The 27,065-nt window shown below is 39.3% G+C and overlaps 3 protein-coding genes and 3 long non-coding RNA genes across 11 annotated transcripts in view; 3 read left to right on the top strand and 3 right to left on the bottom strand.

Moving 5' to 3' along the window:
- Positions 1-9,460, bottom strand: part of LOC103134213 (ribosyldihydronicotinamide dehydrogenase [quinone]-like) — a 10,374-nt gene extending 914 nt beyond the window's left edge. Inside the window, exons 1-6 of one of the 2 annotated variants that reach the window (XM_007546360.1) lie at positions 9,351-9,460; positions 9,099-9,263; positions 8,901-9,031; positions 8,717-8,830; positions 8,551-8,652; positions 8,067-8,480 (exon numbers count right to left, since the gene is read on the bottom strand). In XM_007546360.1, the coding sequence (XP_007546422.1) occupies positions 8,208-8,480; positions 8,551-8,652; positions 8,717-8,830; positions 8,901-9,031; positions 9,099-9,263; positions 9,351-9,354 (789 nt within the window). In that variant the 5' untranslated portion in view covers positions 9,355-9,460 and the 3' untranslated portion in view covers positions 8,067-8,207. Of the gene's footprint in view, positions 1-8,066; positions 8,481-8,550; positions 8,653-8,716; positions 8,831-8,900; positions 9,032-9,098; positions 9,264-9,350 lie in introns of those variants that run through there. The other variant, XM_016668564.1, reaches the window with a different exon arrangement.
- On the bottom strand, positions 146-448 carry LOC103134211 (uncharacterized). Its single transcript, XR_475812.2, has 2 exons — positions 344-448; positions 146-202 (listed from the first exon to the last, which is right to left on the bottom strand). It is a non-coding gene; the product is annotated as an uncharacterized LOC103134211 (long non-coding RNA).
- On the top strand, positions 576-1,399 carry LOC103134212 (uncharacterized). Its single transcript, XR_001661428.1, has 2 exons — positions 576-758; positions 902-1,399. It is a non-coding gene; the product is annotated as an uncharacterized LOC103134212 (long non-coding RNA).
- LOC103134384 (ribosyldihydronicotinamide dehydrogenase [quinone]-like) lies at positions 5,190-6,738 on the bottom strand. The gene is made up of 6 exons (XM_016668565.1): positions 6,623-6,738; positions 6,307-6,471; positions 6,092-6,222; positions 5,914-6,027; positions 5,757-5,849; positions 5,190-5,686 (listed from the first exon to the last, which is right to left on the bottom strand). Exons 1-6 carry the CDS (start codon positions 6,624-6,626, stop codon positions 5,465-5,467), a joined length of 729 nt encoding a protein of 242 aa, XP_016524051.1. The 5' UTR covers positions 6,627-6,738; the 3' UTR covers positions 5,190-5,464.
- Positions 9,461-13,895: 4,435 nt separating the features above from the next.
- On the top strand, positions 13,896-15,188 carry LOC107835618 (uncharacterized). 4 transcript variants are annotated; one of them, XR_001661424.1, is made up of 5 exons: positions 13,896-14,013; positions 14,266-14,372; positions 14,515-14,539; positions 14,844-14,949; positions 15,043-15,188. It is a non-coding gene; the product is annotated as an uncharacterized LOC107835618 (long non-coding RNA). The 4 variants fall into 4 exon arrangements; XR_001661423.1 differs by having other exon boundaries at positions 13,896-14,372; positions 14,844-14,923; XR_001661425.1 differs by having other exon boundaries at positions 13,896-14,372; positions 14,844-14,923; positions 15,026-15,188.
- A 3,028-nt stretch (positions 15,189-18,216) lies between these two features.
- The window catches only part of LOC103134210 (vang-like protein 1), a 21,716-nt gene continuing 12,867 nt past the window's right edge, over positions 18,217-27,065 (top strand). Inside the window, exons 1-3 of one of the 2 annotated variants that reach the window (XM_016668563.1) lie at positions 18,217-18,406; positions 24,185-24,425; positions 25,390-25,552. In XM_016668563.1, the coding sequence (XP_016524049.1) occupies positions 24,364-24,425; positions 25,390-25,552 (225 nt within the window). In that variant the 5' untranslated portion in view covers positions 18,217-18,406; positions 24,185-24,363. Of the gene's footprint in view, positions 18,407-24,184; positions 24,426-25,380; positions 25,553-27,065 lie in introns of both variants that reach the window. The other variant, XM_007546358.2, reaches the window with a different exon arrangement.

Here is a 27,065-nt window from a genome sequence, read left to right as displayed (position 1 = left end):
AAATCCCAACGTTTGAGAAATCTGCATTGATTCATACCTTTGATGTCCTCGGCTGGAGCAGTAGCTTTAAAATCCATGGCATACAGGTCAGAGACTTCCACTGTGCAGCCCTGAGCAGTCAGAACCTCCACAGCAATATTTTTAGCTGCAGCATTGAATGATCTAGAGCTCTGGTGAGCATACACAATCAGCACTTTCTTTGCTGCAATATAGGGAAAAGAACAACTGGATTTAATTCTTTCCATAACTGAAATATAATAGAAGCCAGCAACTTTCTTAACATTAACAGAGCAGACACAAGAAATAAAAGTTTTCAAATGCAAGCGCTCAAAAATAAGCTTACCCATTGTAAAGCTGGTTTCCAAATAAACAGCCAATCAACAAAAGAAAAAGAGGTGCTTGATATTCACAGCTCAAAATGCAGGTTTTATGCATCTTTTCCACATTAGGCTCTCTCAGATGCCGTCAATTAGCAATCAGGGTCACCAATCAGTCAGGTGGGAGGATCATTTCCCCTACCTCCAGATTTGTTTCCAGTTTAAAGAAAAAAACAAACAAAAAAAAAACATTTTTCTTGATTTACTACTGAATTTCAGCAATGATTCATCTATATTCTCACCAGGTGTAATCTTACATCAACCCCTTTACTCATTTTCTCCATTTTACAGTGTTTGTTTTTCTTCTTCTTTGGACCTATCAGTAAAGCAGCAGAGCCAGACATGTGTACATGTGGATCCAGGATATTTGATATCATGCAGGTCTGTATTTGTCCCTCTGTCTACAAAATGTTTAAAATCTACATGCCAGTCTCGCTGTCTTTCACCCACATGAAGCCAGAGTGGCCTGGTAATTCTCTCACTGTACAGCTTTTGGTTTTCTTTTACACTACTTTCCTTTGCAGAAACAGTTGCCTGTGGTCAAGCCCACTCATGGACGTTGCCCCGTTACAGAAAAACAGATTCAGCATCATGGCTTCAAAGGCACAGAGCTGGGACGCATGTCGCATCAAACCCACCGATGTCCGTTTCTGTCTGTTCAGAGGAAGGGTTCAGTTAATAACAACAAACTGAAGTGTTACAATTTCTTGGCTCTGTAGAAAGATTTAAGTGTTTAAGTGAGACAGAAACGGTGCGTCGCCTCCTCAACGTGATTTTTATCCCATTACATCAGAAGTATGTTGGTTTATGTTATGTTATATTTAGGCTGTGTTTGTACTCACTTTGTTTTGACACGAAAGGATGACGTGAAATGACTCGGGGGAAGGGAGGGCTTGTTTTTTATGCTCTACACACACTAAGCTGCAGATCCTCAAATATTTTGGCACAGCATTGTGTGTTGTTCTCCTACATTTCACATGATAATTTCCTTTTAAATAAAATAAAGACAAACATAACACTAACATCTGTGCTCCAACTTTGCTTTGTCTGTGTTCTCACGGTGTGCGTCAGAAGCAAAAAGAATTGCACACGCTTTTCATGCTGGTCTTTGTTGTGGTGATGCTTGTAGCAAATCGTGGCTTACAGTGCCATTGTGTGGCCAAACTGAGAGTGTAGCTTTAAGGCATGGACACTAAACTCAAACCTGTGCACGCGTTTAGCTGAAAAAACTATTTTCACATAATCTTCTGTTTTGCAGAATGTTGACAATACAATAACTGTTCAGGCTCAGGTTGTTATTTCACAAGGATGGAGAGTGTTGAGGTGTTAACTTAAAATTCACCACACATTTGCCTTCATTCAGCTCAGATATTTTGTTGGTTCACTGAATCCATCATTTGGGCTTTCAAAAATGGCTCAAATGTTTGTATTTGTACTGTATGAAAACTTCTACATTTAAGAAAAGGAAATGATAAAACAGAATCTTAAAGTTCTCTCATTTCTCTGGTATTTCAGATAAGTTTGGTTATCCAAATGCACCTAAAACGGAAAGTATTTACGGTAGTCTGATTTAATGTCAAAATGTGATTAAAAATATGTATGTGTGTGTGTGTGTGTATCTATCTGGGTTCAACCTTCACAATAAAACTCAACATCATTCTGGTTTATGTTTATTTGGTGAAATGCTTTAACTGTTTGTTTTGTTTAGATTTTTTTCCAAAGAGTGTTTTTCTTGATTTAAAACGGTACCAGCTTCCTCCAATTGAACCAACAAAAATGGCTTTTTGTGCAGAACTGGTGGGAGGACTACAACGAAAGGCATGAGAGCAGAATAAATACAGATAAGAAACTTGGTTTAGCACTCTGATAAACAATTTGTGTTTACTGACATATCTCACAGAGCCAGAAGCAATTTTTAGGAATCAAATGACATCACTGGTTGTTTTTATGCGAACGTTGATAAAAATGATGTAAACTTCACAGTGCAGGCACTGAAGAAATGTCCCTTAGCTTATTTTGATGTCTGTGCAAGAATTTGGCCCATTTCTCAATATTCCTTCTATCACACTTCAGTATTTTATATTATGCTGAATATAATTTGATTTCTTTCAAGTTGACTTTGTTTTGGTATGAAGTAAAATGTCTTGTTTATTGTATCTGGCTTTGCGATAACGTGTTTGAATTCTGATGCAATTGTAAATTCAGATTTGGCTGCGAGGTAGGGTGGGACAGGAAGATTGTTTTTTTAATCGGTTGCTTTCTTTAGTTTGTCTCGCCTCTACTTTCCATTGCGCACAATGTAAATAGCATTGGTACATTGTTCACTGTTATATAAAATTTGTATACAAATGAAGTCTGACTGATTTCTTCACTGATAATAGTTTCTAAAGGAAAGCCCGACTGCACAGGAAGTCCTTCACTGGTGCTTGTGAGGTGGGCAAGTTTAAGACTGTCTTTATTTAGCAAGGAATGTTCTATTGAAATCGTTTCTTCCAGGAAGGACTAAACAAAACAGCAGCATAAACAAACTCAAAACATATTCAAGTAAAAAAAGAATTGTCAAGCAATATAAAAAGACAGTACAAAAAAGACAAAAGAAATACACAAATATAAAAGAATTTGCATAAAAGCCAATGGAAAATTTGGGAGAAAAAATTCCTTTCAGCCCAATTTAAAGGCCTTTCAAAATATGGACCCAAATATAATTCTTAGTCTTTCAACTGGTGCCTTACTTTCTGAATTCTTGTGTGAGAGAGATTGTCGTGGAAGTCTGTAATCATCTCAATACAAGAACACCACAAAAAGATTGAATATTGAGAAAAATGTCAACATTTTTTGAACAGTTTGTCTCTGGCTCTCAAACTCATTACACATATGGTAAATATTTCTTGCAATTTGGATGATTATGACTTACAGATAAACCCAAAGTGTGGTGTCTCAGAAAAATAGAGTATTACATATCGATTTAAAAAATGGTTTTACACAAGGATTTCTATACATCTAATATGTCAGGTCTCCTTTTGTGTGCTTTGTTGCATCAATGTCTGTGGCATTGCTGAGATGTAATGGAAGCCCAGGTTGCAGTGACTGCAGCCTTCAGGTCATTTACATTGTTGGGTCTGGTGACTCTTCATAAAACCTCATAGAGTCTCCATGGGTTCAGGTCAGACCATTTGTGTTGATCAATCCAGCACTGTGACACCATGGTCATTGGACCAACTTTGGCAGTGTGAAAAGGAGAAGTGTCTTACAGGAAAATACAATCAGAATCTCCATATAACTTGTTATGGAAATAAATTATGATTGCTGTATGACTTCCTGGTAGATGGCTGTAGTGACTGGACTTCAGTAACCCAATGCCAGGGCTCTCATAACTGAAAGTTTCACTCTGGACTGTAAGCAATGTGGGTTCTCCTCCAGACCCTGGAACCTCAAGTTTCATCTAAAATACAAACTGCTCTCGTGCAAAAAGAGAACTCTGGCTGGATCATTGAGCTAGAGTCCAGGAGTCATCTGTGCATAGTGGCTCATGATCCAGCAACTGACTCAGGTGAAATCCTTGTGATGCTCCCAGAAATATTTGGCTCTGGTGTTCACAGTAGATTGGCAGGAAAGGGGAAAAGATGTGGCAAAGGTTCAACAGACCAGGACTTGAACTCGTGACGGCCACATTGAAAACTGGAGGCCTCCATGCATGGGTTGTGGGACCTGTCCCCTATGCCACCTCTAATCCCAGAAATTCATGAGTGGGTTTTCCTTGGCAGTCCTCTGAAGACTGCTGTTAATGCCTTTTATCAGGTTACTTTAAATGAAACCAGCACTCTGAACCTCCAATTTGTTTTGCCAACAGTTGGGGGTTTAGACCCAACCATTTTGTTTTCAACCAGAATATTTTGAGACATTTTGCAGCCATAGACATTGCGAAATCTCCCCCTGCCCCCAATCCTCTACAGTCAAATCCAAATTTTGCCATCTGAGAAAAAGAAAAAATCCACACACACACCATTTCTGAATAAACAGCTCTAAATAATCATGAGAATCAGATCTAATCTAAACTTCTATGTATGTGTTCATTCTTTCTTTAAATACATTTTCTAAGAAGTTGCCTATTCCAATCAGAAAACTTTCCATAAGTAGACCTGGAACCTGGAGTTTAAGCATAACTAAATCAGATATAATAGTGGAGTGCTGTGGTGATGCAGGGGAAAACACAACCCACACATAGAGGCCTTACTCTCTGGCTGTCACAGGCTCAAGTCCAAGCCAGATAACCGACATTCCCTTCTGATCACCCTCAAACAAAAACCACTGGAGCCAATAAAACATTTTCAATAAGTAAACAGTTATAGTTTAACTTTGAGACCTGTTTGCTTTTGGGAATGGATGCGAGTGTCAGAAAACGGGGCAGCATTGGCACAATTGTTTTATGCTTGCAAAGATGACATTAAGCACATCAATTGCTAAAAAACTAAACTTTTTCAAAGGTTTATGATAAATGACAGGCATCTCAAGTGTTAAACTTGCATGCTTTAATTAACAGAAAAGTCTATTTATAGCCTTCCCAATAATCACAGAGTGAAAAACCCGTCAGAGATAAGCAGAATCAAGACATTACCAATCAAGTTCCAGCCATAAACATGTAGAAATTTACTCCAAGTTTACCTGGGGTATGAAGGAGCTTGGGGATCACAAAACCTCATGTCAATTTCATTAGGGGGGATGAACCTCTTGCAAAACATAATAGCCCTAATGGTATTCAAAGTTTTGAACCAGCAACGGTAATATCAGGGAAAAAGAAAATTTCAAGTGCTATAACGTAGATTTCATGTTGTTCATAGCACAGCTAGGACAATCTTGAGCTAGAATATTTTAGAAATACCCAAGTGTTCAGTGATTAATTCAGTGCCTCCAATTTTGGGGGCAGAGAAATGAAAATAAACTCAGGCCAAGCAAAAAAAAAAAAAAAAAAATCTGATTAAAGCAGCTTTAATTCCACACACTGATCATTCAAGACAAGAGTAACATCTTAGCATCCAGCCTTCATCTGGCTGTGACTTGTTCAGGTGGATTCCCACTGTCAGACCAGACTATTTTCTGGCACGTTTCTCATGGACATCAGGCTTCAACTGGGAAGTCTTATCAAAACGGTCCAAAGGAGTGAAGGACAGGGGCTCCTCCTCCAGCAGGCCTTGCAGTCGTGTGCGCCAGCCCGCCAGCATGTTCCAACGATCTTCCTCAGAAGCAAAATCCGGAGCCCAGAAGACCTGAGGGGCCAGAACCTGGAAGCCACAGTAGTGCAGCACACCATTCTGCAGAGAAAGAATGGCTATGAGGTTTCTACTTTGTATAGTTTAATCACACCCAGTTAAGATAAATTACCTGTAGTGGCCACAATGTGACAGTCATGTCGCCGTCAATACAGAACATGGCTGTTCGACATCCAGTCGTCAAGGACAGCATGGCTTTCTTGTCCTAGAAGGAAACGGGTTGAACACAGCACGTTTGGATTTCTGCAAACCCTTCATTGAACTCTTACCTTTAAGGTTTCCAGGCAGTAGGGTTCGTCTTGTGAAAAGTCAAAGCCATTGGTGAGCACCCGATCAAACCAGCCCTTCAGGATGCCAGGAACACCGAACCAATACATGGGGAACTGAAAGAGGGACTACAGTTGGTACAACATTGTGCATTTATAGATCACCGATGTATAGAAATACCTGAAAGATGACCAAGTCTGCCTCAGCTAGCTTAGATTGCTCCTTTGTGATTTCATCTGAAAGATTTCCCTGCTCCCATGAAAGTTTGGATTCATCAAGATAACAGAAGTTCTCAGCACTCTTCAAGTTTCCTGTGCAAAAAAAAAAAAAAAAAAAAATAGATTTGTCAGACATGAACCACTGACAATATTTCATCACCTAAAGTTATGTTATACCTTTGACGTCCTTGGCTGTGGCAGCAGCTTTAAAAGCCATGGCATACAGGTCAGAGACTTCCACTGTGCAGCCCTGAGCAGTCAGAATGTCCACAACAGCATCTTTAGCTGCAGTATCAAATGATCCAGAGCTCTGGTGAGCATATACAATCAGCACTTTCTTTGCTGCAAAAACATGAAAGAATATATTTAGCACCAATCAGATCATAAATGTTTCTAATATTTAACAAATCTACACAATTGAACTTAAACAGATTTTAAAATTAACTACCCAAAAGGGAACATGCGAAAGAAAGAAAGAAAGAAAAACTGTTACCCATTTCAGATCCAATGTCTCAGTTGTCTATAATCAATTAAAAAAAAAAAAATAAATAAATTAAAAAAAATAATAATAAATAAAAATAAAAACCTGAGTCAACAATGCTCACTGTACAGAAAAGCCTTCCTACTGCTTTTATACACTGAACTATTTGGGTTCTTGTTGACTCAGGTGTTGTCAATCAGCGTTCATCAAGCCCACATCAAACAGAACTGAATGGTTGTGAGTTAATGCTGCTACACACTCGCATCCAGTAGGTGGCAGCAGACACCTAGAAGTTGCTTGTGAGCCTCCAAAATAGAAAAGAAGAAGAGGAAGAAAGCAGGGGGGAGAAGCATGTGAATCAGGTTACCTACTGTTATTTTCACAAAGAAAAGTGTTTCGCCTGAAGTTAACCATATTGGGAGCTGTAGATAATGTGAGAATATAGCATAAATTGATTTTTCTTAATGCAAGTTTTGATTGCCAGCTACCTTGTAGTTCAGAGAATCCAAGCACCAGCTCTAAATATATGTTAGTGTCGATATATATATTTACAATTTTCAGGTATACATTTAAAAAAAATCCTCTAGGAGTACTTATAGCTCTGGGATATACCAAGGAAAACAAACAGTGGGATGTTTTATCTCCAGATTTGTAGATCCTTTCAGAGCAGCTAACAAGACGCTCTGACAGTCCTTATGTTCTGCATGTGCACTCTAACCTCAAGACGTTTTTAATTGCGTCGTATGGGTAACGGGACCAGTCGGCAAAGTAAGCATCTAGGAGGTATACTGTCCATCCAGACAGTCAGCTGGTGTCTGGATAGACAAACTCTTGCATGGTTGTTGGGAATCTGGTGCCGATTTTCAGTCAAAGGTGGCAATGGCAATTGCAGACTGAAACCAGGGGAAACTGTCTAAAATGTGATAAAAGGTCAATGAACTGAAAATACTGGATGATCTCAAAGTGATCTGGACAAAACTTTACATTCATAAAGTAAAAATCCAAACAGAGGCACCATGCTTATGTTTTAAGAAAATTGACTCTGGGGGGTAAAAAAAAAAAAAAAAAATTCAGCACCAAGTACATTTCTCAAACCAAACCATTAAATAAAATTAGAAATGTTCTGGCTTGATGTTCTCCCAGTCCCAACAGGTGGTGATGTTTCTCATCCTTGCCACATTAAATTCTAGTAGAGAATCCATTGGCTTTGCTCAGAAGTCCAAGAATACAAGTCCTTAAATTGCTTGAAGGAGAAAGTTTAAATATTCACTTATCCTACACAAGCAGTTTGTTCTGTTGCAGTACAATTGAAAATGCATTCATCACTTAGATTTCACCCACAACCATTTTTATTTCCCCCTCCCAAGGAGAATATCCCAACATTACAGCCAGGAGAATCTCAGCAAATATCAAACTCAGCAGTCACTGCCAGAATTAAATCACCTGCAAGTTAGTAATTTTTTAATCATTCCTTTAATTTTAACAGGTTTAGTTCACATTTAGACTATGAATAAGTGCAACTTGAAGTCAAGTCACAAAAACCTCAGTTTCAGAATAAACCAGCTTTTATTGATCATACAATGGCAACAGCTCAGCCTCAATCCTTCATCTGGCTCCGAGACGACCGTGGATTGCTCCGGTGGATGCTCACAGACAGACCAAACTCTTCGCCGACATATTTCAACTGGAAAGTCTTCTTATCAAAACAGTACAAGGGAGTGAAGGACAGGGGCTCCTCTTCCAGCAGGCCTTGTAGTCGTGTGCGCCAGCTCTCCAGCATCTTCTTACGATCTTCAGCAGCAGCAAGAGCCGGAGCCCAGAAGACCTCAGGGGACAGAAGCTGGAAGCCACAGTAGTGCAGGATGCCATTCTGCAGAGAAAGAATTGCTATGAGGTTTCCACTTCGTAGAGTAGAATCACACCCATTTATGACAAAGTACCTGTAGTGGCCACAGTGTGACATTTATGTCTCCATTAATACCAATTGTACAGAACATGGATTCTGGAGACCCAGTGGTGACGGACAGCATGACTTTCTTGTCCTAGAAGGAAACAGGTTGAACACAGCATGTTTGGATTTCTGCAAACCCTTCACTGAACGCCTACCTTGAAGGTTTCCAGACCATAGGGTTTCTTTTGTGAAAAGGCAAAGCCATTGGTGAGCACCCGATCAAACCAGCCCTTCAGGATGCCAGGAACACTGAACCAGTACATGGGGAACTGAAAGAGGGACTACAGTAAGTATGTTCTGACGACTTGCCACAATGTACTGCTGTTAGAACTGCTTTACCTGAAAGATGACCAAGTCTGCCTCAGTGAGCTTAGACTGCTCTTTTGTGATGTCATCTGAAAGTCTTCCCTGCTCCCATGCAAGTTTGGATTCTTCAAGATAACTGAAGTTCTCAGCATCCTTCAAGTCTCCTGTGCATGAGAGGTTCATCAGGCATTAATAAATCCCAACGTTTGAGAAACCTGCATCGATTCATACCTTTGATGTCCTCGGCTGTAGCAGTGGCTTTAAAACCCATGGCATACAGGTCAGAGACTTCCACTGTGCAGCCCTGAGCAGTCAGAACCTCCACAGCAATATTTTTAGCTGCAGCATTGAATGAGCTAGAGCTCTGGTGAGCATACACAATCAGCACTTTCTTTGCTGGGGAAAAAAAAAACAATACATTTTACAATCACCTCAGAAACATAATATTTACAACAAATATGTTCAATCTCAAAAAACTATTACCCATTTTGCCCCCAAAACCTGGTTGTTGTTGCCACAGCCAAATGAATTGGAATAAATCACACCCTACCTGCTAAACTTGCTCAGCTGTTTTTAAATATGGGTGTGCTCAAACACACTCAGGTGCAGATAATTAACAATTATCCTCATGATTCAGGTAACAGCATCAGAGTAATTTCAGATTTCCACACATTTTCACTAAAATCTGAAGTTGAATAAGTTCTGTCCGTGAACAATAGTACAGTATTTTACTTCCAATTTATACTGCTGCAGACTTAGTGTTGCTTCTGCTTTTTCATCATATTTCAATGAGATGTGCAATGTCTGCACAACTTTGTGCACAGATTACAGTAAATCACTGTGCGGAGCCATTTGACAAATTCTGACAGCAACCATGTAATGTAGCTTACATGGAAGCAAAATGTGTTTTAAATAGTGAGCAACAGCACCATCATGTGGCCACAAGGGAAAATCGTTATTGCAAAGTTCTGTTCTACATCCGCATCATTTTTGTTTTGAAGTGTAGTTCTTAAACTGGGTTGTGTGGTACTTGTCTGGTTCTGATCGCAGCAGCTGGCACTGAACAATGAACAAGTGCTGGTGACTCTTTAAGACATAATCCAGTTACAACAGAATCTGGAAATGACATCACACCCAACAAAAATGATGCATTTGTGAGCTTTAGTACCAGTAAGATTTGAGAGTTGTTTGGTTTTGGCTAGCATAACAGCTGTTAGCAATAACCGCTATTCCCTTTTTTTTCCTTTGCTATCGAGGTTCTTATGGCTTCAAAAGACACAAATCATCACAAGCGCAATCATTTAGGGATTACTATTTTATTTTTCGATATTTTCTTTTCTAAATTTCAACTTCTTGGGACCTTAGTGTAGCTAAATGTTTCCATTATGGAGGTTTTAAATGTCAGTTTCTGAGAAACAGTTAAACTCACAGTTAAACTCAACCAAACATCTGAAACATACAGGATAGTAGGAGTCCACTACTTACATCACTGACATTCAAATATAAATTTAAGCGATGCCATTTTACGGTGACAACTTTTACTTTTGACTTTTTATGCAGACATCTGTATGCGAAAGTTTTTATTAAGAAAATAACACGAACATAATTCAAGCAGAAAATACAGTCGTCCTGTTTTCATTTTCGACCAGTAGATGGCGAAAGTGCACATGAACTGTTAATGCCAAGGTCTGAATTGAATGCTGTTTACGACCTAATCACTGTTTACATCCACCATGAGTTATAGTCATCCAGATGTTGAGACATTAATTTTAGCTCCACCCTGATGGGAAATAATCACTGTGGAGATGCAAATAGCAACCTTTAAAAGATTAATGTTGCTGATCTAATCACCGGGATGACCGTTAAGTAAACAGAGCTGCAGGATTTACTGTGAGACTGTTGGCTGGCCGTCAGCAGGGCCGCCTGGCAACGGTACAAGCTGGCAGGTGTTGGGCTGCTCAGGGAAAGACTCAAGATGGACTCAAATTAATTTGTCTATTTGTTGTTCAGTTGTCGTAGCTCTTTCATTCAGCTCTCCAGCCGTAACTGAACCTCACTCTTATTTTCACCTTAGTCACTTAAAAAGTGCGTAAGCTTTCATCGTCATCTTTATCACTATAAAATGATACAATTTCCATTTAGAGAGACAATGACTAAAGGGAGAGAGTAAGCTCTAGTGACACACATCCCAGACATTTTGCCTACGAAGACTGTCTGATCTATTGTCAATGTCGGCTGGCCAACTAAACTCTGTAATTTGGTCAAAATTTACCCACAGTTTAGCCCTTACAGCAGCTTTCTCTAAAAAAAAAAATGTATGTATCTTTCTCACCTACACAATAAACTATTTCTCGTTTAAAATATATATATATATAATTATTGTAGTTGAAGTCATAGTAAAGTCCACATTTGGCAATATCTTTTTGTTTTTTGTTTGGTAATATTTATCTGTTACATAAAGGCTGTGCAGTGTTTAGACAAGGGGTCACCAACTCCAGTCCTCGAGGGCTACCATCCTGTAACTTTTAGATGCGTCTCTGCTCAAACACACCTGGATCAAATAAACTACTCGTTTCCAGCCTATTGCAGAGAGGAATGAATGCTGGTGAGGGAATTCAGACATTTTGGAGCAGAGGCAAATCTAAAAGTTGCAGGATGGTAGCCCTTGAGGACTGGAGTTGGTGACCCCTGGTTTAAACAGACCAGTTGAACACATTACATTTGCTGTAATTCAGATTGATTTACTTCTATCCAAAGATATTTTTAAATGCACTTCAGTTTCATTTGAACTGATGTATAGATTAATAAATAAATGCTGCTTTTCTATTCACTTTTTCTCTTTTCTAACTTTAAAATTTGTCACTGATCTTTTGAAACATTGATTTTCAGTGTGGGATTGCCATCTTCCTGTCGCGTAACTGCTCTTTTCTCCTCAGAACGATAATTTGCTCAGTGTGAAGAAGTGTTTCCTGAGTCCAAACCCCTGCAGGCTAGAAGGCAACATGATGAAGAGACGTCCACTGAACCATGACAGAGGCTGACAGTGAGACACTGATTTGCATTGTTAACAGAGCAGGGGACTGAGAAACCTTCTGCCTACTTATTTGATGTCACAGCGAAGGAATGCGCAGATAAGAGCATCTGAACATTTACATGCATGCCTCTTTTTTCGTTATCGCCTCTGGCTCAGACGGTGTTCTCCATAATCCACTGATCCCTTGGAGGTACTTACTGCAGATCTGCCTTATAACTCATTAGCATAAAAAGATACGAAAAAAAAAAAAAAAACCTTCCAGCATCTCCTTCCTTAGATACTGTGGCTCTTCAGCTAAGTCACAATGCCACCAAACGTTTTGGACTTGTCAACAAAATCTAGCATCATAGCATCACTACTCGGAGATTCCCTAACTACCACACAGATGGTCAATTTCACTGCTTGGCTTATGTTTTTAAGCAGAGACACTTTCTTCTCTGGTCATTTTTAATTGTGTTTACTGTGGTAATATGTTCATAGTTTTCGTTCATAGTTTTCGATGTTACCTTTTGGTTCAGGGTTTTGAGTCGGTGTTGGATTAGACACTGACTATGAATAGTGTAGTTTTCTGTTTTTAGTGCTTCTCTGTGTTGGCTCAGCTTAACCATTTCTTCCCATTGGATTTTAATCTCAGCTCTTCTCTGTGGCCCGTTAACAATCTGCCACCTGCTTCTATTTCACTAATCACCTCCTCACAGTATTTGACTCAGTTCATTTAGTTATTTGTCAGATCCTTCCTTTGTCCCACCATGTCAGGCCTTGCCAGGAAGATAACTCCTTCATATTTAAAGTAATGTAAGTTTGTAATATAGCAACAGGTTAAACTCCCTCATGGTGGTGCTACTACTGCTTTACCGTACTCTCACCTGTCTAAAATTGTCATGTGAAGCTTAACACTCTATTGTCTCTTACAACAACAGCAATTTCGGTCCAAAAGCAACAAAAAACAAGAACACTTAAAACACTGTTTTCAGGGGAGGAAGGGCTGTTTTTGTTTTTTTGTTTGTTTTTATTTACTTGCAACAAATGTTTCATGAATCTCAAATTTAAAAAAAAAAAAAGTTTTATTTAGGTTCATTAAACTTAGGTTTAACCAGTTTACCTCATACACCAATCACCAAACTGTACTGACTTTATTCTCTCCTTCCTCAGATCGCTCCTTGGTCTGCTGCTGACAACCTAAACTTACTACAGACGTTACAACATTAACCAATAACCAATACCTCAGTTTTATTGATCAGCTCTCAGTTTGTTCCTTTTGTTTGGCTCAAAGAACAAAACCTCTCGATATGATGCAAAGTTGCTCAAAGACTTCAAAATGTTTTCACTTGCCGCAGTGGCAAGAGCTGATTGACCCAAATCTTCCCCCAAAAAACCGCACAGCAGCTGTTATCCAGAGAGACGTGACTGATGGAGGGGTTGAGAAATTAAAGGTTTATTAGTCACAAACTGTTGCAGCAGAGGATTGGAACTAAATTAATAAGAACATGCTCAAATGTTAAAAGAAACTTAATCATTAAGTCTTAGTGTTATATGCACAGGAAGTAAAAAGGAGATGAAAATGTGAGGCTCTGTCCTTTCAACCAGATGGTGTCTAGACTGGAACAGACGACAAATTAAATCCAAGATGTCCCAGCGGGAAAAGAGCAGGGAAACACAAGAGAGAGAGAATATGCAGTCTCCAAACAATACACACTGCTCAGGTTGTGGAAAAAAAGCTTTATTAGTAAGTGGAACATCAGAACAAACAGCCTTTAATTTTCACAAATCAATCAGAGAGGTAAAAAGCACACGTTAAGAATAAGGATTTTACCAACATCATTCACATGTCTTATATCTTTTTTTTAAAAAAGATGTAAGCGACTTACAGCCTGTTTGTGTGTTTGCCTCTTACCAGTTGACAAACACACAAACAGGTGGCCTGAGAACGATGGTGGCCGTATGCCGAAGCTCTGTCAGCGACTGCATACGGTGGAGTCGTTTCTCACAGAGCCTGTTGCAGCGTCTGAGGACACATTGTCCACCGGCAGCGATCTTATTCAGAGTGATCGTTAATTTAATGATTAACACTGACAATTTAGAAAACAGCAGAAGCCAAAAGACCAGCATAAGGTTTTATATTTTACTTTAAAAACTTTTGTGACAATTATTGTCCATTTATTTGGTTCAATTCAGGGAATAGCAACAGGAATGTTTGTTTTTTTTTCCTTATAAAATGCTACAGTAAAAAATTTTAAAAAATGTCATCAACTGTGAGATTATAAAGATTTCCTGTCATCTTAACCATTCAGGCCAATAAAATTACATTAGTTTTAATTGCTCACATCTTACCTGCCACCTTCTTGAATTCCTCTGTCCATGTAGCTCCAGAAGAGAGGTGGGTGTGTCTCGGCGAGGACAGAAAGAGAGGCTGCAGAAGAAATCAGAAGACTGGACTGAGACGGAACAAGATGAGGAGGTTTGCTTCCCAGGTCCTCAATTCCATCTTAATCCTAAAATTTTCTCTTTAACTTCAAGAATCATGTAAAAGATGAGAATATGGTTTTTTGCTTTCTGACTAAACTTCTTTTTTTTTCTTTTCTTTTTTTTTTCTTTTTTTTTGCGTTTCTCCAGCCTACTGGATTCTTGAATGTATCAGGTGAGTAAGTTTTCACTTTGTTTTCATTTTAATTTAAGACAGCTTCCTACCTTTGGAATTGATCTCTTAGTCATCTTTTAGCAAGAAAACAAACATTTGATTATTGTTGTAGTTGTTGTTGTTACACTTTGACTCAGTTTTAATTTTTCCTCACAAAGTTTGCATGTTCTCCCCCAGTGTGGGTTCTCTCCAGGTACTTCATCTTCCTCCTGCAGCCCAAAAACCTGACAGGTTAATTGATTACTTTAAGCCATGCCTTCATTGTGAGTCAGTGTGTTTGTGTTTCTCTGTATTGCCCTGCTAGCGCGACCTGTCCAGGGTGAACTCCACCTTCCTCCCCATAATCGCTGAATAGATGGATAGCCTCCCACGATCCTACCGAAAGTAAACAAAAGCTGAATGCCTTATAAGTAAATAAATACAATTTCAAATTACAGTACTGGATAGTTATTTTGTTTGTTTGTTTTTGTTTTTATATTTATTCAGTCTCTCTGTCCCTTCAGCACCTCGGACAGCGGCGGTCTCTCCAACTAGGATCAACGCTGAGGGGCGGTGGTGGAGTTATTTTCAGGCTTTTTGTGAAATCATTCTTAATTAAAAAAAAATAAAAAATGTCTACAGCACATCGTTATGACAATTCCGAACAAAAGAGAGCGTTTTCATATTTTATATCTTGCATTAAGAAAATGATGCCTCTTTTCTTTATAATAAAAAAAAAACAACTTTTTTTGCTCCAGAGAAAATGACCTGATCCTGATTTCTGACCAACAGCAAACTGACTGTACCAGGGGACCAAAGGACCCGGAGAGCCTCCGCGAGGGTAAATGCCGGTGGACAGAGAGGACCGTGCGCGCTCCAGAGAGGAGAGGAGACGCAGGAGGCGCGCAACCGCCAAATATCGGTCTGCGCATGCGTCCAGGGAGCGCGTCCGCGTCGTGGCCTTTAACGTGGCTTTTGCAGAGCTTAGGAAACTTCTGCCGACCCTCCCACCGGATAAAAAGCTGTCCAAAATTGAAATCCTGAGACTCGCTGTTTGTTACATCTCCTACCTGAACCATGTCCTGGATGTTTGAGAGGAAATGACACATATTTATCACATAAGGAGCTGCAGGACAGTTTCAGAAAAAATCTGCAGGATTAAAGAAAAGCATTTAATTTTCTGAATATTGTTTGTAAGCTAAGTGTACTTATTGAATATTCTTAGAGTTAGTAAATATGGAGGTCCAAAAGTGCCATAAATAAATAAATGGCACAACTAATGGTGTCATTAATAAGTAAAAGGATGAATATTCCTTCACATGCATAATGAATTAAATGTCTATAAACAATATTTTTGTTTGCAAATTTCATGACAGTTATTTTTTTACAGTTTACTTCAACGAAATGCTTATGCTTTACATAATTTTTTTTTTTTTTCTTTTTGATCCAATTACTTCAAATTCAGTGGGTGGGGTTAAGAACAAGTTGACCTCGCTTGTGGCCATTAACCAATCAGATGTTGGAGTTAAATTCTTTCTTTTTGACACTGCATCGTATTGAATTAATTTTACACACATGTTAATTCCAATTTTAACAACTTCAGTGGAAGAATAAGTTTTTAACAATTAGCAATTAATTTATTTAATTTTAATGTTTTAATATTTTAATTAAGAATTGCATAAACCATTAGGTAATGATTGATTGGGGAATTTTTGACCGTCCATACTTGCCTTTAGTGTACTCTTATTTTGAACCACAATAAAAATATTTATTTTGCTGGAGACGGTCATTTTGTGGGTTTGTTTATTGAAATCCAATCTAATCAATATATGGTTGATAAACTGCAGTATATGTCTGCATATAAATATAAAAAACACCAAAAAATATATTTTCAGTAACTAATAAAGTATTTTATCAACTTAAAAGCATTACAAGAGTGCAGCCATTTCTTTCTAAGTCCAGTACAGAGACATTAGTTCAACCTTGTGTAACTTGTAGAATAGATTACTGTAACGCTCTGCATGAAGGTGTTCTTTAAAATGATGGTATCTCCACTACAGCTGCTTCAGATCTCAGCTGCAAGAAACTTATGAAGACCAGAAAGAAAGCTCACACATCACTCATTTAAAATTTATATGTTCTACCTTTTCAATATAAAATTGATTTCAAGTTGTTTTATTGGTGTTTTAGACTTTTAATTGTCATTTGCCGTTGTAGAGTGGACATTGAAATATACTGTAAACCAAATTTGAACCATGCTTGGCTTTTTTGGCATCTCCACTGCATGATGCTGCTTTCAGGATTTTATTTTCATGATGATGTGTAGTTTTAATATTTATCCACTTATAGTCTTTAGCATGCAGACCAAAAGTTGCCTGCTTTGCTTATTTAAAGTTTAGTAAAATTCAAAGTTCAACCAAAAACTGGAAAAATTAAGCCTTTCAAATCAATTCACTACTCTTAGCTATTTACATATTTAGTCTCATATAAAGATACATAATTTATTAAATCTAACAAAACTCTCCTAACATCTAAGACTGTGACCTTGCAGCAACTAGAAAAGCTGTAAATGTGAGTCCTTCCTCATTATTTTCCTAATTAAAATGAGACCTTCTGCAGCACACATTTCAAATGACCAGGAGGTCTGTAAATACTATAAAGCAGATCACTGAGTGTAGTATGATATATTAAAAATAAATTAGACAAAAAATTAATTTGATAAATTCAGCGACTAAAAAAAAACCTCAAGGACTGTTTTATTTCAATTGATTTAATTTTAATATGATTAAATGTAGCTATATTTTACATAAAATCAGAATTTATTGAATGTTATTTTGAAGAATTCGAGAGTATAAATAAAATAATACCCAACCTGTGCAGCGTTTTTCTTTTTTATTTAAATTCTCCATGAACCCGAGGTATTTTCTACATAACAACACCGCCCTCTCCCGGAGTTGAGTAAAATTACAAGATTACGCCATAATACTTATTTAAATGTTTTTATTCATTCATTATTTTTCAAAATCATTGTTTTAAATGTCTACAACTGTTTTAGTCCTAGCATTAAGACACTCTTGAACCAGAGTTACGGTCAGAAGCAGTGAGGAGAAAAATGGTTGTATTGTTGCTCACAAAGTAAATCATTATCACACACACTCTTGCACATTGACATGCAAGATGACATTCCCGTCTCAAAAAAATATTTTTTAAAATCAGTCTTATGGAGCATTAAACATTTTTTTAAGAAACAAAAATGTTTCATAGCTGTGAAGCCATAATAATAATAATAAAAAAAAATAACAGAATTAAAATTTGAAATTCACCTGTATTATCTATTTATTTTGAATTTTGAAACGAACATTTATTCGTTTCAAATTAATTTTTAGACAATATTTTAATTTTGGGACATCTACATTTTTATCTCTGTAGAAGTAGAAATATGATCCCGTTTATTGTGAATTTGGGCTTTTATTTACATGTGTTTTCAGATTTTTGTTGCCGCAAAATGTCTTTAAGTCGAGCAAACAGAATTTCTCCATTGACCGTTAATGTGACTTAAAGTGGGGTGGGGAGGGGGGGGATAAAAATAAATAAATAAATAGTAACATATTTGTGTTGCAAGTTTTCCTGTTTCGTGGAGGGTCGTCAAGTCACACAAAGGACGACCTCTTGTGGCCTGGAGTGAAATCTCGTCGTGGCTCTTCTGAGGGCATTGTACATCCACTCCGCCTGCCTCTCTGGTCCTGTTCACTACAATAGCCAGCCAGGCTCGTGTGAAGGAGCTTCCTCTCTCGGCTCAGACAGACGCGCCTCAGAGCCGCAGCCGCACATCCACTGACTGGCATCCAGACGCGCATTCCCGGAATACGAGGCAATTCTGAGTCAAAGGTAGGTGAATTAAGCTTTATCGAAATGCTGTGTTTATGGCACTGGGACGGGGTGGAGGTTTCTTGTATACCAGATGGCCCCAAAAAAAAAAAAAAAAAAAAAAAGCCGAAGACACACGACCTCATAGGAATTAAGTTCCCTGCTGTCGTAGCGGCGAGGATGATTATATATACAGAAAGCTTTTTCTTCTTATCAAACAGATGCTGAGTCCTAATCTTTTCTTTTTGGGTACCCTGTTTTATGTTTTATTAGAACACAGCTCTAATAAAACGCATCAAAAACTAGTGGCTAATCTGAGGTTATTGCACATCACACAGGCCACTGAATGGGGGGCGGGGGGTTCAGGTTGGGGCTGGTGCTGCAGCTGTGAAGCAGATCAGTAACACCCTTCTCTCTGCCAGCGCCTGTGAAACACAGGCTGTTCGGAGACGAGGCAGGCTCCGCAGGGCATCGCCATCCTCAGCAGCTGTCTGCGGGGCTGCACAGCTGGATGAAGTGCTACTGAATCTGAAACAGCTTCTCTGGCGCTGTCTTGATGCTGTGCAGCGAGAGCTACAGTTATTTATTATTGAGCAGCGCTGTTAGGAGAGGCTGGGGAACTCCTGATCAGATGAGTCATATCAGCTCCTTCAAGGAGAGATCAAAAGAAAAGGGGTTGCTTTGCCTTTTGTTCTCATTATAGCCATGGTTTCTGACTGGCTGGACAGGATGTAAGAGGAAACAGCACTACCTTTAGGCTAAGGTTTGGATGGCGTGATGCGAGATTCTTTACAGCAGGCCTATAGAAAGATGTAAAAGCACTTACAGCAGGGCTGACTGGATGGGGGGGGGAGAAGCATCTCTTCCTCAGCAATGGCTGTTCTACTCCTTCCTCCTACTGTACTTTTACTTAGTTCCACTTGAACGCATCAGAAGGGCCTGAAATTTGCATTCCTGAGAAATGTGTCAGATCTTAACTTTCTCCTTTTGCTCTGTGGGCATGTTTGTGAAGGTGGGGGGTGAGTGAACAAAGTGAGGTAAGCCAAGAGTCAATCTCAGGTCAAGGATTTTCTTTTTCTTTTTTTTTTCTTTTTTTTTGCATGTATCCAAGAAATATTTCTGCAGCGTGCCAGAGTTAAAATGTGCAGCAGCGGTTATGATATAGCATGCGACCCTAACCCTACGGAAGAAAAAAATTGGTTGTTTGTGTTTGACTTCTAGCATTTTTAGTGACTTAAAATTCATAGTGGGAACGTTGTCACATTAAAACCACAAATTTCTGTGTATTTCTTGGGGGTTTGCTGGGGGTATTTTATGTCAGCATTGCATAGATGTGGAAGCAAAATTATATAAATGCATTTCTGTTCAGGATCCTTTTCTCTAAAACTCTCAAATACAATACTCTGGAACTAATTGCCTTCAGAAGTCACCTAATTGGTAAATTAAGTCCACCTGTGAATAATTTTCTGTCAGTACAAATCCAACTGTTCTATGAAGGCCACAAAGGTTTAATATAGAACATCAGAGAACAAATAGTAACATAAAGGTCAAGGGATAAATCAGACAAACAAAGAATACATTTGTAGAGATGTTTAAAGCTGGGTTAGCTCATAAAACCATATCTCAAACATCTCGGAGAGCAATATTTAATCCGACATCTAGAAATAGGGAGAGCATGGCACAATTGCAAAACTACCAAGACACGGTTTTCCACCTCAACGGCCATGCCAAGCGTGGAGCACGTTAATCACAGAAAAAGAAATGCCAAATACAGTAAATAGGAGATTTTAAATGGCGTGAGAGATTGCTGCACAGTCATAACTACAATAGTACGGTTTGGATCAAAGGATGTATTAAACGGTTAAAGGCTTATATCTAGTTGAGAAATATCATTGATACTTTCCATTTAATATGTTTGTGCTCAAGCTAGTTTGAAAACAATAGTCAAACATATAATTTTCTATCTATGCGAGGCTGATAGGGCTCAATAAAATTGCATGCCACATTTAGATTTTTATTTGTAAACGAAATGTAAAAACCGTCTATCATTTTAATGAGCATCTACTTTATGTCTGTCAATTAACATAAAATAATGAAAAACACAGAGGTTTGTGGCTGTGAAGTCACAAAATGTGAAAATGTACGTGTTTGAATTCCAGTGGGACTAAAATGAACAGGTGTTTCTCTGGGTTATCTGAAGTCCACAGAGGGATTGGCGACTGTATTCACAATAAATACCACTGGCACACCCCAACACGAACACACACACACACACACACACAGAGAGAGAGAGAGTGTGTCAGCCTGCATCTGATTTATTTGATTTAACAAGCTCAGCGGAATGTCTTTCTTCTCTGTTTTTGTGCTGCAATTTTTTTTTTCCCTTCCAAACAACATTAAAATGGTAATAAAAATCCAACAGACTTGGCAGAGGTTGTAGTGTGCTACAGTAGGAATTGTGCCATTTGTAGATTGGGGGTTTTGTAATTTGTTGACTGCTTTGGATTCTTGAAAACAGTCAGCTGCTGCATCAGGCAGATTATGGCATAGTAATACCACCAGAGCTTGGTGTGCATGGAGGAAGGAAGGGAGGCACAATGGCTAATGGGTGCGAGAGGGAGGGCACAGATGCTATGGTAACCAGGCTTCGGCATGAGCTCTGCAGGAGCACCGAGGCAGATATGAGCCATTTAGGGTGCCAGGACCGCACTGGATACTTTGATGAAATCATTTTCTCTTTCACAGCTCATCATTGCAAGATACAATCTTACATTTGGAGGCTTAAAGCTAATTCTTATGACGCAGCTCCTCCTTTTGAAAGGACACTTATGAGCAAAGTGTGTTTTTTGATGTCCCTAGGATAAAAGGCGAAACAATGCCGGTAGCGTCCGATCTGCCTGCACGTGTTATTATATTAGCTCCTACTGTGCAGCAGGCTCCTTCCATTAAACAAACACGTTAATGAATGTTTGTTTTACATTAGTGTCAGTTTCTGCCCTTGTGACTCCCTCAGTGCAGCCAAGCAGAACGATGTGCGCTGATGCAACTGCATTTAGCCGCAGAATATATTTTCTCAACAGGATGTCATCAGGAGGTTTAAATATTTATCGCATTTAATAGGGTCAGTTAGAAAAAGTATGCTTTATTTCTCTCTCTCTCTCTCTCTCTCTCTCTTGCATGTTTCATAGTTATTCTTGATTGGTAACTGATAGTTTTTCTTAGCCTGTGGCTTCGATTCTTCCACATGGCCTGGTTCACATGCCTCCTCATGATCGTCTCGTGCATCAGTGGGCTTTGCGCCGGTATTCTCCTGGCCCACATACGACAGCCACGCGCTCCGACTTCAGCACTCAGGGGGTTAACGGCTTTGATTCAGGCTTATTCATTTAACCATATGGGTTCTAGATGGGTTGAAAGGCTATTGTTTGCTGTTTGGGTCCTATCCCTTTGCCACCCCCCACTTTAATGCACACACACACACGCACACACACACACCTACACACACACGCATAGATATAAATTTCCTCTCGGCAGGGGAGATTGATTGTTGCCCTTAGATGCAGCCTTCAGCCTTGTGCGTTGGCAAGGCAACAAGGGGACGCCGCAGATGTCAGGAGGAAATTTGATTTGAGATTTTGTGTTTAAAAAATTTGCAGCTGCTTCATAAGGTTTCGTCTTCATAATTGACATATCAAAGCGCGTGACGCCCTCCCTGCTTTTAGCTTCAACATCAACACAAAGAAAGATCTTCTTTACAGCTGCACGATCAAAATGATTTGAAAGATTAGTGGTGTGAGATTATTTGGCCCGAAGGAGAATCCTTAAATGCAAATTTTGACTAAACAGAGGATTTAGTCCAAATTATTTTTAAGCGAAAAGCGCACACAGAGATGAGCAGTAGCCGATTTCTCTTTGCCACAGTGATCTCGTCTTGTTGTTGTGTTGCGTGTGCTAATTTGGATAAAGCATCCATCCATGACTCGAGAGACAACAAATCGCCTGTAAATGATGTGCAGAATAATTCCAGTTATTAGGAGGTGATACTGGGGATGGGTACTGGCGGCTGGTTGTCAGGACAACAGCAGAGAGACAGACAGGGCGTAGATTGCGGTCCAAATGAACGGTCATGCATGGTGAGACAGTAAGGCAGCCTCCTGGATGGATCACGCTGCACCCATTAAGGGCCCAGAGCGTGCCTGATGCAGTCCCAGTTTTTAAACAAATCTGTATGCATGTTGAGTAAAAAAAAAAGATAAAAAACAAAAAGCTTTCAATATTTAATTTAATACAGAATATTCTATAATTAATTTGGTTTGGGAGGTACAAGAGTTTGTGCTTGCTTGTAAAAAAAAAAAAAATGTTTTAACACCCAGAAGATAATTTAATAATACATTCACACAGGGCAGATATATTTGTATTATTACTAGCTGTTTAAGTTTCAATATTGTAAAAGCCAATCTAATAGTTCATAATGAACAGCTAAATACACATCTGATAGTTTCCTAGATATCCAAAATCTAAAACTGTGGGGGGGGAAAACAGCTGGATGAAAAATGGAATAAATGAAAGATACTTTTATTTTAGTTTTAGCTATGACTGTCTAAAACAAAAGTGACATTGTTAATGATATGCAAAAGTTTATAACATTTCATAAGTTATTATGTTGCTTAAATTAATTAGATTATTCAGACAAGTAACCAAGACGCCTTTGGCATAGAAGCTACAGAGAGCTGCACTTCAAATGAAAGAATATCTGAGTTAACAAGGCAGCTATAAATCTGGTCCAGATTAAGAAATGGTAATACGAACACATTTTTTTGGAAAGAAAGCAATAGAAGTCTTTGATTATATTGTTCACCACAAGTAATGAAAGGGGAACATTTTAGAGAGGAAATCTAACCAAGCATATTATCTCTAAAATAAAACATGGAAATGGCACCATTGTGTCTGGAGGGAGAAGTTTTTAGAGGCTTCCAGCAGGACAACAAACCAAACCATACAGACAGCGCAGTGATGAAATGGTTTAGGCCAAAGAATATTCACTCTTTTGGATGAGCCGGTCAATGTCCAACGAAGAATCTGCAGCAAGTTTTGAAAGTAGAGCAATTAATTATTTCTGCAGATGTGCAAAGCCGATGGAGACATGCCCTGAAAGACTTTAAGCTGTTACCTAGAAAACTGTGTATAATTTATGTTTCTCCCTCTACACAAACATGCACAGCTGCGTGTTGATCTATCTAATAAAATCCTAATAAAATACATTTAAATGTAGAGTTGTAAAATGACAGCAAACCGACAAACCTGAAGGGATGTAAATACTTTTGCAAGGCATTTGTTTAAGAAGATTTCTGAGGTGCTTTTCTTGCTTGTCATTTTCAGAAAAACTCTTTGCCAAGAAGAACATATGTCCGTTTTTTTTTCTAAAAGAAATGAGCCTCAGACAGACATCTTTGCCGGCTTACAACTGTGGACTGCTGTGGAGCATTTCAGAGTGTGTGTTTTTGGATCCGCCTCTTGATAAGTCTTTCCACATAAAGTTTGTCTCGTAAATTATTCCGAGCTGAGCGTGCAAAGTGAGAGGAATAAAATCCCACCATTTCATCTACAATATACACAAAACGTATCAAAAAAGCAATAAGTTTTTGCAGGAGTAAAGAGATGTTGTTTTACGGCAAAGTGTCGCTCAGTTACTAATAATTCAGCTTAAAATAAAATTGCATGACCATCGTTACTGTATTTGTTGAATGCTGAAGGCGGGTTTTGATGCCTCCCCCTGATTTCGCTCTGTTTGTCTCTCAGGTTCATGTGGCATTTGAAGCAGCTCTCTGGGGTCGCTGTCAGTCGCTGTGGATTCGTGTCTCTAGAAGAGCCCATACCCCCGTCTTCCTCCTCGGCCCCGCTTCCGACTCACCATCTCTGTCACACGACAGGTCGCCCCTTGTCCTCCTGCCCAATTTCCAGCTCCGAACTCCGCTGAGATGGACACCGAGTCGACCCACTCCGGCTACTCCAGTCGCTCGGGGAGATCAAACCGCCACGGGTATGCTTCCCGCCCGTAGGCCTCATCGTCTGCCCATCAGCTTCTCTGCTGGAGACATCTAGCATGAGTTTGCTTTGTGTGATCACACACCAGCCTGAGCTGTTGCATTTTTTACTAGTTTCTTTTTTGTTTGTTTGTTTGTTTGTTTGTTTCACTCATCACCCAGTAAATGAGGTGAGAGACAAAAATAGCAGGGGATTGATATGGAGGATTAGGGCCGTATTTATCAAGGGCATAGCAATCAGCGTTTTGTGGCTCATGATGTTCTCAAATCTACTTTAGCTTTGTCAGTTTTATCCAGCTTTGTCAGTATTGCATCCAAGCCTTCCTGTCTAAACTCATTTTTTATGGTAGAAATGGGAAATTAACTGTTTGTATAAATGCCAAGGTTTTTTCTGTTCCAAAACAGAAAATGTTACATAGATTATCAGTATGACACTCACTATTACACTTTTATTAATGGCATCTATAACGCATATTTATTTTTTTTATTTTTATTTTAACACATAGACTGATTCAGTACATTTGAATGATTATCATTCAGATGTACTGAATAGTTTAGTTAGTTTTTAGTTTAGTTTGAATGATAGTTTAGTTTAGTTTAGCTTTTATCTTGCTCTTTGTGCCAATGTCCCTTTTTCCGTTCTGCTGTGTAATACAAGTATCTAAATATTTGCCTTATTTGCTTGATTTTGCCTGATTACCGACAAGGTGCTTGTAGCTTCCTGATGGGTGGCACTCTGTTAGTTTCCACATCGTGACTTTTCTGTGGATTTCTTGGACAGAAACATTTCAAAATAACCAAATTTAAAATTGAACACAAGATATTAAACCATGAAAATAATGCCCACGCAATTCCTTAACCTTTACATTGTTGTTCTAGTGGCTCTCTTCGTGATTGTTGCATAGAATTAGTCATTGTGTTTGTCGTTTCTGTTAATCTCCCTGTTTTTAGGGAACGTAGCCGCGACAGACACAAAGGCGGCAGCAGCAAAGACAGCAGTCGCTCCGAGAGATCTGTCGTGATCAACCCGCCCGACACGCCGTCCCAGGACTCCCCCGTTCACAACGAAGAGCCGCTTCCCGGAGAGCCGTCAGCAGCAGCGGATCCTGGAGATGAGACCCAGGTATTTGCTCGCATGCCGCCTCCTTCGGTGCACACCCTGCAGCGAGCCGAAACTAAAGACACGTAGCCGAAAATCAAGAACAGCAAATGAGTGGCGGTTACATTCATGTATTCCAGACATCCGCTCTGAAATTGTCTCTGTGGCAATCACATTATTTTTAGAACAAATCCGGTAATCCTCGTATGAACTTTGTATGCTGACCTTATAAACTCATGCTCCCGACACAGCTGGCTTTCCACCGCCTCATATAAAGTAACAATGGTCACTCAAGATCAAATAGGTCAGCGGATTAGCATCGCTCTTTGAGGCGTGGATGGATTCAGCGCCGAGTTACACTGCACATGCCGGTCTTGCTGTGTGGGATCGTTGTGAACAGGAAATAATAAAAAAAAAACACTAGAAGTAATTCAGTGAGGCTAGAGCAGTTTAAGGAAATTAGCTTCTACTTGCAAATACATAAAACGAACGCCTAAGCAGGCTCTTGGAAGAAAAGCTCGCGGGTGCTTTAAATATGAAGATCGTGATGCAAAGAAACTGTTCAATATTTTTTGGCTGAGCTTTAGATAAGAGGATTAATGTGGCTTCTTTGTACCATGCAGTGAGAACAAAAACTGGAAACAGCCTATCTCTGTTCCTAGATAATGACTTCCTTTGGCTTTCTTCTCACTGTGACGCCCCCCCTCTGTAAGATCGTGGTTTGTTGTTTTTAAATTTTGAGCTACAGGTGTTTCCCAAAATGCCTGACTTTTGTGCACCAAAGCTAAAGACGGTGCAGAAATAGGAAAAAATACGTGGGAGAAGAGAAGCAGAGTCTCTTCTTATAAAGGACTTTGCCTGGGGCGGCCTACACCGTGTCTCTGACCTAGTTGGAATGAGTCTAAATTAGAAAAGCATCGTCTTATTTTTTACTCGTCTGTATGTCAGGGAGCCATTTGATTCACGCGCAAGCAACTGCACTTTCTCAAAGTTTCTCTTCAGTCATATATTTTGGTATTTCTTTAGACCTATTCCACCGTCTCTCTGCTCTCTGTGCCCTTCTGGCGGCAAAGTGACATTCCACACATTCCCCATTGGCATGTGATTGTCCGCTTGCGGCTCATATGCTTTGTCGGTGGTGTAAGGTGATCCGCCATTGTGCTGCGTCTTGCCCACCAAAAAAATGTGTCCAGCAGCAGCAGCACTTTCGTTACTATCTCCATCACCCACGTTCGCTCTGTTCTGGGTTTTCTGGAGCGGCAAACATCGACTGGTGGAGCTGATGGAATATGAACTGGTCTCCAGTGGAGAGAGAGAGAGAGAAAGAGAGAGAGAGAGAGAGAGAGAGAGAGAGAGAGAGAGGCAGAGAGGCTGTGATTAGCTTGAGTTTCCTGCCAAACGCCACTTTGGGGAAAACTGATATGAATAATCCTCCGTGTTTATTACATGCACAGCGTAGGGATATACTCTTAGAGTGGAGTTTGTGTGTGTTTGCCTGCGTGTGCGTGTGTGTGTGTGTGTGTGTGTGTGTGTGTGT

The sequence above is a fragment of the Poecilia formosa genome, unplaced genomic scaffold (genome assembly GCF_000485575.1).
Source record: "Poecilia formosa unplaced genomic scaffold, Poecilia_formosa-5.1.2 Scaffold16, whole genome shotgun sequence".
Lineage (NCBI taxonomy): Eukaryota > Metazoa > Chordata > Actinopteri > Cyprinodontiformes > Poeciliidae > Poecilia > Poecilia formosa.
This window is presented reverse-complemented; position numbering and strand designations above follow the sequence as displayed.